General features: G+C 60.9%; 1 protein-coding gene across 4 annotated transcripts in view; it reads left to right on the top strand.

Moving 5' to 3' along the window:
- ZNF414 (zinc finger protein 414) overlaps nt 1-9,590 on the top strand; it is a 27,841-nt gene extending 18,251 nt beyond the window's left edge. Inside the window, exons 3-11 of one of the 4 annotated variants that reach the window (XM_019513354.1) lie at nt 1,783-1,934; nt 3,580-3,687; nt 4,555-4,662; nt 5,535-5,640; nt 6,066-6,604; nt 7,123-7,185; nt 7,859-8,023; nt 8,561-8,719; nt 9,475-9,590. In XM_019513354.1, coding sequence (XP_019368899.1) covers nt 1,783-1,934; nt 3,580-3,687; nt 4,555-4,662; nt 5,535-5,640; nt 6,066-6,604; nt 7,123-7,185; nt 7,859-8,023; nt 8,561-8,719; nt 9,475-9,551 — 1,477 coding nt within the window. In that variant the 3' untranslated portion in view covers nt 9,552-9,590. The remainder of the gene's footprint in view (nt 1-1,782; nt 1,935-3,579; nt 3,688-4,554; nt 4,663-5,534; nt 5,641-6,065; nt 6,605-7,122; nt 7,186-7,858; nt 8,024-8,560; nt 8,720-9,474) is intronic. The other 3 variants (XM_019513355.1, XM_019513356.1, XM_019513357.1) reach the window with 3 other exon arrangements.
- The last annotated feature ends 95 nt before the right edge of the window (nt 9,591-9,685 follow it).

Genomic DNA, 9,685 nt, shown 5'->3' on the forward strand with positions numbered 1-9,685 from the left:
AGGTGACAGCCCAGCCAGGCTGAACGCAGCTGGTTTAACCTGCCTGGCCCCAGTGCCCTGCTGCAAGCAAGCCCGGGTATGTCTGGGCCAGCGGCAGGCCATCCCGCTGGCAGCAAGAGCTGCGCCCAGAGGCGGGCCCGGGGTCTCGGCCCCCGTGGCAGGAAGCAGCCGGGCGCAGGAAGCGAGTAACCTCCTGCCGCGGGAGCCTCTCTGGGCAAGGGCTGTGCCCACGTCTTCTCGGTACCCGGCAGGATCTGCGGCCCTGCAGCAGCCTGGGTCTCTTCCCTGCCCTGCGCAGGCCTGTGCAGCATCTGCTTCTCCGTCCTCGCTGCAGCAGAAGGCTCTTACAATGACTTTTCAAGATGGCCCGTTTCTAATAGGCTTAGACTGGGGAGGCCTGTTCTCCTGCCTGTGTGCGCGCACGCGTGCATGCGAGCACACACGCATGCGAGATAGGAAGGAGAGTAAGGCAGGCACTGCTCCCACAATGCACTGCGTTATCCTCGTCCGTGCCGGCAGGCAGGCGACCGAGGCGTCCCCGGCTAACCTGAGTTTCCTGCTGCTGAGCAGCGCGGGGAGGAAGGAGGGGGTTGCAGCAGATGTGGCGAAGCACCAGACAGGGGCATGTGGGACCCTGAGTCGAGGGACCTTTGAGCGCTGTCCCCAGAAAGGACCGTGCTGCCGGGATCCCGGTGCTGGCCCGTGCCCCTGGGATGCCGAGGCTGTTTTGCTGGGTCGTGTGCTGCAGGCTTGCCCGCGGGCCGTGGGGAGCAGGCACTTGGCAGCGAAGGCAGGGCCTGGCGTGGGAGCACCGGAGAAGGGCTGGGGGCTGGAAGAGTGGGGCAGGCTCAAAGGAGGACAGCGTCCCTGAGAGAAATGACAGCGAGGGCTGGGAAGCCTCTGGCGTTGGGGCACGGGTCCCTTCTGCCTGCCAGGGACTGGCACCAGCAGGGTGGGTGGGTTATGCCGTAGCTGCCCATCGCTTCTCACATCCTCTGAGATGAGGCTCCCAGCTAGAAGGCCCCTGGCCTGATCACCCTCTACCTACGTGGAGGGGGCCTGCTCCCTGCCTGCCATGCAGCTTGCCCAAGCTGTCGGGGCGATGGGGCCCAGCCCCGTGAGGCTCTGCCAAGCCCTGCTCATCTGTCCACTCGCTGGAGCGGCTGCACTGGCCGGTCCTCTGAGACCCCGGCCTCCCGGGACCTGGCTCAGGTCCTGGGCCCAGTGGCCCCACACCCAGGTTTAGCTCCATGTCCAGGCTGCACAGAGCCCTGTGGGTGCTGCCTGCCTCTGCTCCTTCCCCAGCCATGTCCTCTTTCCACGCCCCCCCCCTTCCCACTTTGCTCCCCGCTTCACTTAGCCACAGCCCCTCCTGGTTCCTCTCCAGCCATGCCAACCTCTCCCCCTGCCTCTTCCTCAGATGCCAGGGACGTGGGGGGGGGGAAGGGGTTGGAAAATGGTCCTTTCTGCTCCTGTGTGGTCCCATGTAAAGGGCCTCCCAATTTGACAGGTGTGGTGTCTTCACCCCATGAGTGTTGTCCCCACATGGCTCTTGGGGAGGAGGGCTGTGGCCAGGGGACATCCCAGTGACCTCCCACCCTGCCGCACAGCCGAAGGTCATTGCACTCCTAGGCCTTTCCCCGCACTGCACGTGGAGCAGGCAACACTGAAGTGCAGCGGTGGCTTTGGGGGGGCAGGGTCCCCTCTCAGGGGGGCGGGGGTGCTGTGGTTGATCCTTCCTCCCCCCGCACAGCTGACCGTGCACCCTTGTGTCTGCCTCTAGCATCACCAGGAGAAGACCTCCTCACCGGTGCCCAGCATGCCCGCCCGCTCCGCCACCGCGCTCGCTTACCCTGAGCTCTACCCCAACCCCATCAAGAGCAAGGTTTTGAAGACCGAGAAGGAGAGAGCATCACCCACCTTCTCCTTGGGTGGTAAATACCCTTCTGGGGGACCAAGGAAGGGAGGGAGGCTGGAGGCAGCTGGCTTTTTGGGAAGGGGGCAGGGGTGGGGCGCTTGGTTCTCACAGAGCCCCTTTCACGAGAGCACAACGTGCCGCCTGTGTTCGCCCACCAGGCGAGGCAAAACGGGGGGCATCGTTGCCTGGGGCTGTGCCCAGAACAGTGTTGCTGGGGCAGCTCCGCTCCCCTCTCTTCTAAAGCGAACCAGATCTTGGGGCCTCAAACCTCATGACAGCCCCTGCCTGAGTGGAGGTAGCAGGCACCCAGCCTTGCTTCCTCGTGCCTCCTGCCCCACGGATGTGTGCAAAGCCACCCCGGGCCATGCCACCCCATCTGCCCATGCTGGTCACCATCTGGAGCCGTCCTCCTCTCTCCTTGCTCCGACTCCGGCTGTCCCCAGGTGCTTTAATGGACCAGGCTGCGAAGTCTGGCAGGTGGCTCCAGCCTCCCACGGTAGCCAGAACCCCACAGCCAGGCATCACCTCGGGTCTGGGCCTTGGCATGGCCTCTGGGCTGGGGTTGTCTGCCTTGGGCTCAGGCAGGAGATTGTCAGGAGCTCTAGTTTACAGCTGGCTGCCCAGTAGGGCCTGTCCCCCCAGTCCGAATCCCTGTGCGGGTAGCGAGTCTCTGCCTGCAGTGGGTAGGTTTGAGCAACATGCAGAGGTCCTGGCTGAGACTTGTAGCCCTGCTGTGCTGTCGAGAGGACTCAGCCCTTTGACCCCTCGGTCAGCCCTGGAGGATCTCCTCTACCCACACCTTGCAAGGCAAAACCTCTGCCAGAGCGAGAACAAGTAAACAGTGGGAGGGGAAACTGAGGCACAAAAAGGGAAAGAGACTTGCTATTGGTAGCAGCAAATCAGTGGTGGATGTAGGACTTGGATCTCCAGTTGCCTGACTTTCAGTCCAGTGCTCTAAGTACTAAGCTGAGCTGCCTCCCAGTGCTACTTTCTCGTAAGCCCCTGGAGGTTTAAGATGAGTTCAGATGGGCACTGGATTCTCTGTACGACGACAACAAGAGATGGAAAAATGGGAGCAGTGGAAACAGTGCGCCGTGGACCAAATAAAAAATCCAGCGCCACCCACCCCACATGGATACAGGTGCCCGAGTTGCAACAGAGTCTGTCAATCCTGGATTGTCCTGGTTGGCCATCTTCAGAGCCCCAGATAAGACAGTCATCCTCGACTGCAGGGGGATTGCCAAAGAAGGATTCTCTGCAGCTGTCTCTAAAAAATAATAGAGACCTTGGGCTGTTGTTTTTTTAACCTGCAATGAGAGGGGAGTGGACATCACTGTAGGCAGTGCTAAAGTGATTAAGAGCCTGCTCCGAGGCATTTACACTGAGGCTTCGGGTCCCCTCCAGTTTGACTGCCCGTGTGTCTCCTCTGTGCCCTTGTGCTACATAAGCTGAACAGTAGCTGGGTCTTTGGGCAAGCCAAGCCAAGCCAAGCCCTGTCTGGGAACATGCTGCTACCCCAGGCTGGGATATGAAATCCATCCCTGCTTTGTTGAACTCCACGCACCCCCCATGGCCTCATCCCAGGGTGACAGACTTGCCCCCCTAGCACTGGTGCCGGTGTGTGTGTATTCACCCTCGTCATCACAGCCTCTCCCCGTCAGGGTGCAGCGACCCGGCCCTCTTGGGCAGCCAGGCACAGCCAACGGCAAGCGGAGGCAGCGGGGCTCAAGCGCAGGAACTGCGGCTCCCCAAGCGCAGACCTCTCCCAGGTAAGGTCCCTGGAGCCCCTTCTGGCAGCCTTGCTCCCAGCAGGTTGGCGCCGTGATCCTAGCAAGGCCAGGCAGGGTACACTCGGGTTTTGGGTGGGCAGACTGTGGGCCAGCTTGAACTTGGGACCCTCACGGGTCTGGCGTGGGCTCCCTTTCAACCACAGATGGTGACTGCAGCGGCAAGACAGTAGCCTGGGAAAGAGGGAAGGGTTAGGGGAGTTGGTGAGATGCAGAGGGAAAGCTGTGCCTGCCTGGTGCCGGGGGGGAAACTGGGCCGTGGCAAGAAAGAAGCAGAGGTTAAAAGAAAAAAGAGGCGAAGGAGTGAAATGGATGTGGTGGGATATTTCTAAAGGAGAAATGAGGTACCAGTGTGATCAGAGCCCCTGGTACAGACAGGGAGCATCTGCCTTCTGACTGCTCACCAAGCCGTGTGACGTGAGGATGCTGGGTCTCAGCTGTGGAGCTGATGATGTCTTTTCCAAGGGGCCATCTCCAAAGAGGGAGAACAGGCCATGGGGAAGTCTCTAAGCCAGGTTGGAGGTGCACTTCAGGGGCCAGGAAGGTGCTGCCACTTTCCATACCCATTTACTGGGCAAACCACATCTGCAGGAGCTCTAGCTCCCAGCCGTGGGTCCTGTGAGGACTGGTTGGCTGTGCTTGTGGGGCAGGGGTGGTCTCTAGATTGGGTGTGACAGCCCAGGTCAGCTTCAGTACATCAGTGCCAGCAGAAGAGGACCTGCCTGGGGAAAAGCAGTTCCCCAGCAGGGCTACATGGAAGCCCCTACTTTCAGTCAGTCGGAGGTGGTGAAAGCCAGGAAGCTGTCAGAGCCAGGGACAGTAATGACTCCAGGGGCTGTCTTCTTCCAGGGAAGCACTACCAGTGCTCAAGCTACGGCTGCAAGCTGGCCTTCCACAGCATGCAGGAGCTGATGGACCACTTGAAAGTGCACTACCGACCCACGCAGTCACTGGAGGGTAAGGCGGGGGGCACATCCTGATGAGGGGCACTGCTGCTGAGATGAGGCACGTCGGGACAGCGCGTGCAAGGGGAGCGTGGCAGTTGCCATAGGGGCAGAGGATTCCACTTAAGGAGGCCTCGTTCACCCCTTCCTGGTGCTTTGGCTCAGCAGATGGGCGCTAGTGGGTTGTCGTATCATTGCAGTGTTCATTCAGTGAATAAATTGTGGCCCACGGGGTGCTTACAAATAACCTGCTGTGAGCGCTTGTCCAAGGTGTGAATGGTCACTGAAGTCCCCTGGCGTTTCTAGCAGTGCACAGGTGGTCATGGCTCTTGTACCGGGAGCGCACAGACTGCCATGCCAAGGGCCAGTCTTCCAAGTGTTCAGCAGTCATGGTTGGGGCATAGAAGATGCTGTTCGCTCTGGGAAATCTGGACCTTGCTTCTTATGCCATCATGTGTCAACATGACACCCACATGCATATGCATTGCACTGTTTTCCTGGCTCTGCCTATGGGCTAGATGAACTCTTCATCTTGTGTCTTAAAAGAGGAGACTGATTTATTAACACCCAAGTTCTCCCCTCCCTGCTGTGCCCTGAGCATCTTCTTTTATTGGTAGGTCTCTGCCAAACTTATCACCCGCTTCAGTAAGTGATCAGTAGCTCTTCTGTTCTTAGACCAGTGCAGTGCATGCCGTGGGTGGGGAGAAGTGTATGAGGTGAACGTACAGGTGGTCCTCGGTCTCCTGCTGGACTCTGTAACCATTGAGTCACTGGTTTATGGAGGTCCCCTGGGTACAGGGGGAGGCTGCCATGGCTGGCGCTATGCTGGCCATGGGTGCTGCTGCAACGGCTAGGACACTGCCGACCTCTGTGCCCCTCTTGTAGGGAAAACCTTCCGCTGTCCGACTCCGGGCTGCACGGAGACCTTCCCCAGCATGCAGGACCTCATGACCCACATGAAGGTGCACTACAAGCCAAACCGCTACTTCAAGTAAGTCCCCTTCATTGCACTGCAGGCACGAGACTCCTGCCTTTCTCCACCTGCTTCTTCCTTTGCTCACGCCTTGCCTGGGCGGGATTGTGTCCCGCGGTCTGTTGCCCGGTGGCTGTTCTGCCTCCTCTCCAACATCCCCATGCAATGTGCTCTCGCCATTCAGCCTGGGAGATGGCATAAGAGCCAGTGTCCCTTCCCTTTGGACCCCCAAGCGTTCTGCAGCCCCGGGCCTCATGCCGTGGGGTCACAGGGGCTAATCCCCGCCCCCCACATTAGCTTTGCCCCCCTTGGTTGTGTGTACAGGAAGGCCTTTCTGCCTGTGGCCCGCTCGGCATTTGGCCTCTTCGGGCCTGGCGGCAGGGGCCAATGCCGGGGGCGGCTTCCATGCTTGATGGGCCATTGCCAACTCTCTCTTCTTCCAGGTGTGAGAACTGCATGCTGCGCTTCCGAACGCACCGCTCCCTCTTCAAGCACCTGCACGTCTGCTCCGACAGCTCCAGCACTTCGTCTCCGGCTCCAAAAGCCGAGAAGCCCATCCTACCTGCTACCTCTGGCCTGGAGAAGGACCCCCTGGCCAAGCCGCTGGAGGGGCTGCCCAAGCTCCAGGGTGTCATCCGGCACATGGAGAAAGAAGCCATTCTCCCTAGCATGGACACGGTCTCTGCCACGGCGCCAGCCTCCCTCCCCGCCAGCCTCTCTGGTCTGCATGGCTCCCTGGAGTCCATGCCCCTGGTCTCCCCGACCTCCCACCCCTTCCCTCTGCTGGAGCCCTCACTCTTCGGGGCACCCTCCTTGACTCGGTTCTCAGGCCCGCCCCATTCCTCGGTGCCGGGGCCTTTCCTGTCCTATATGCCCCCCTCGCCCTACAGCTTACCTCAGGCTTCAGTCCAGCATCGTCTCAGGCCATATCTGCCCAGCCAAGGTCTTCCCGTCTCCAATGCCGTGTGGAAGAAGAGTCAAGGTGAGACAGCAGGGCCGTTCGGTACAGCTAGAGCCTTCTGCTGGGGCTTGCCCATGGCACAACGTGGCTCCCTTGGGGCTCGGCTAGCAGCTTCTGCTCAAGACCCGCTGGCCCAGGATATTACTGGGCCCTTTTCCTCCAGGAAGGATCTGGCACCCCTCAGCTCCCTCTCTGCCTTCTGGGCTTGGCCTGGTGTGTCTGGGTGGCCGTTTCTCTTCCCCCTCTCCCCCCATGCCCAGACTCTCACCCCAACTAGCAAGCGGCTCCTTGGGAAGATGTTAAATCAAGTCCCACCTCTCTGCTTGGAGATCACAGCCTGGGGTCGCGGGAGGATCCTAGTCCAGCCTCTCCCAACCACTGGAGCTGTCGCCACCCCAGAGTCCTGTTGATCAGGCAATGTCCGACCTCCATGCCAGGCCTCACCTGCATGAATTGCTGGCATCTCAGCCAGGGCTTTCCCCCCACCCCCCACACCCTGCCCTGGGAAGGGAAGGCCTAATGCTCCTCTTGCCCCCCAGTTCCCTTCGCAGATGTGAGTGTCAGCCCCCTCCTCCCAGGCTTCGGCTGGGGAGTGACTCCAGGTTAGTCCGGCGTGGGGCTGCTTTCTGGCCACGAGAGGGAAGTTCAGCCTCGCGGGGTGGATGCTGCCGTGCAGAAGTGGGAGGGGAGGCGGTGCCCTGGCTGGAGGCTGAAGGAAGACGATGTGACGAGGGGCTGGGGGACCTTGCGAACTGGTTGAGGAGTTCCCGGAGCTTCCCTAGGGGGTGAAACGGCAACGCATGGGGCTGGAGGCTTGCTCATACTCTGCTGCTTGTGGTTGCTGGGTATCGCGGGCCCTGGTCTCATCGCAGCTTGTAAGCTCAGGTGTGCTCAGGAACTGGACATAAGGGGCACAGCCCAACAATCATACCTTATGGCCACTCGTGGAGGGAGGGCGCTGCAAGCTGGGAGGCCGGGGGCTTCCGGCAGGTCTCTAGTCCAGGACCAAGTGGGTCGTGGCTGGGGGTGGTCACTGCAGTGGTACCCATTTGATACCGGGGCCTGTTTTGGTACTAGGTGGGGGCTGGCTCTGTCCTCTCCAGCTTGCCCCTGTGTGCAGCTGTCTGCATCCTGCCTCTGTGTGGAGCCAGAACCTGGGTTCCCTGCAGCTCAGCGTGGGGCTCTGGCCCTGGGGCGGGTGAATGACAGCAAACACCATGGCCAGACAAATTCCCCTTGAACTGAAGTGTCCTGGGCCCCTCCTTTTCTTGCCAGAGGTAGCACCCAGACACCAGGCCCCAGCAGGAGGCAGCCCCTTGCCCAAGGAGCCTCAGTCTTACTTTGGTTCTCACTTGGGCTGTTATGGCACCCTGGGGTACCATGAGATGCTTTCGGGGATGCCACACTTGCTCTTCCCCACCTGGGCCCTCTTGCAAGGAGGTAAGTGCAGGCTCTATGCAGGGTAAGCTCCTGCTTCTCCCTGCTAGCCCTTGTGCAAGCAGCTAAGTGCTTGAATCTCCCCCCAGCACCCTTGGCCCTGCCCCTGCACCAGGAGGTATGTGCTGTGCCAGGAGTAAACACCTGCGGTATTGAAATGGGGTGTCACAGAAGGATACCGGGGGCCTCGGGAGTTTGAGACCCACCGGTCTAACGAGACGAGGCAGACACAGGGTGGCATGGTGCAGGGTGTTGGTGGCAAAGCTGGAAACAGAACGCAGGCATCCTTAGCTCCCGTCGGGGGGCCATGCTTCATCCATTGCCCTCTTGATCCCTCACCCCACCCCTTGTGCCATCAGCGTCATGCTGCTCCTTGCGTAGCAGGGGCCATGGCTGAGGGCCATTGCTGACCCAGCGGCAGTTACGGCTTCGCATGCCTGTCCTGGCCGTGGGTCCCGGGGGGCTGCACAAGCTGTGCCCCGTGCCCAGGCGCTGGCGAGTCAGTGCATTGCTTCCTGCCCCCCCCCACCTGTGCTGCAGGCCACTCCTCCAACAGCCGCATCGTGTGGGAGCACACGCGAGGGCGCTACACCTGCATGCAGTGCCCCTACTCCACCGCCTCACGGGAGGAGATGACGCTGCATATCGAGGACCACCGCAAGAACCCACCCCCGCCCAGCCGGCTGGATGGCGAGATGGGTACGTGCCAGTGGGCAGCTGGGGTGTCGTGGGGAGGTGGGCAGCGTACTGTGGCCTGCTGCTGGGGGTGCTGTGGCTCCCATCATGAGTCCAGGGGTGCTGGCCTTCAGCTGCTTGCTCCCAAAGTGGTCACAAGCCTTGGCTGTGGGTGGGCACTGTGCCCCCAGCTGTCCCATACACCCTTCCCCAGCCTTTCGCTGCTGGGCTTTGCCTTCCCAACTGGAGAGGCAGGGAGGAGGGTTGGATTCCTGCAGCATGACCATGTCCAGGGAGAGGAGAGGTGGGTACTGGCACTGAGGATCAGGCTAAGCTGCCGGAGACCTTCCCACGACACTAGCCCCCCTCCACATGTGATCTGCACCATCACCTTCTCCCGCAAGGCTGGGAAAGCTCCCCTTGCCTGGGTGCCTCTCCCTGAGGTCCCCTGTGGGTGCCCAGCAGAGCTTGGGCCATGTACCGTGCACCTGCCAGCCTGGGGCACCGACACTGGCTGGCAGAGTTGACAAGCAAGTGAGGCATTTGGGGTAGCTGCAGCCATGAAGTCTCCGCTGCGGCAGGGCCAGTCTGTGCCCCAGATGGGGCTTTTGCAAAACCCTGGGAGAGGGCTGGGGTGGCAGCACCATCTTAATCCAGGGCAAGCCAGGCTGTCCTGCCCCTGGGAGCTGGGAGACGTGCACCACTTAGAGCAGCCCCTGGGGAGCTGGTGGGTGCTTTGGCACTGACTCTTCTCCACCCCCCGTCTCTTTCTCCTTCAGATTTCGGGGTGGGCCTTGCCTCCTTCCACTCAAAGCTCACGCCGGAGATGGAGAACTCCCTGTACTCACAGCTCTGATCCTTCTGCTCCTGCTTAGTCAAGTGATTTTTTTTTTTCCCCCCCCGCTCCCCAAGGTGGGCAGGGAGCTGTGCACGGGACTCCAACAGGAGCTGGGAGTGGGGGGAACTTAGGCAGGACCCCCCCCCCCCGGG

Source organism: Gavialis gangeticus, unplaced genomic scaffold (genome assembly GCF_001723915.1).
Source record: "Gavialis gangeticus isolate Ggan-Ray unplaced genomic scaffold, GavGan_comp1, whole genome shotgun sequence".
NCBI lineage: Eukaryota > Metazoa > Chordata > Crocodylia > Gavialidae > Gavialis > Gavialis gangeticus.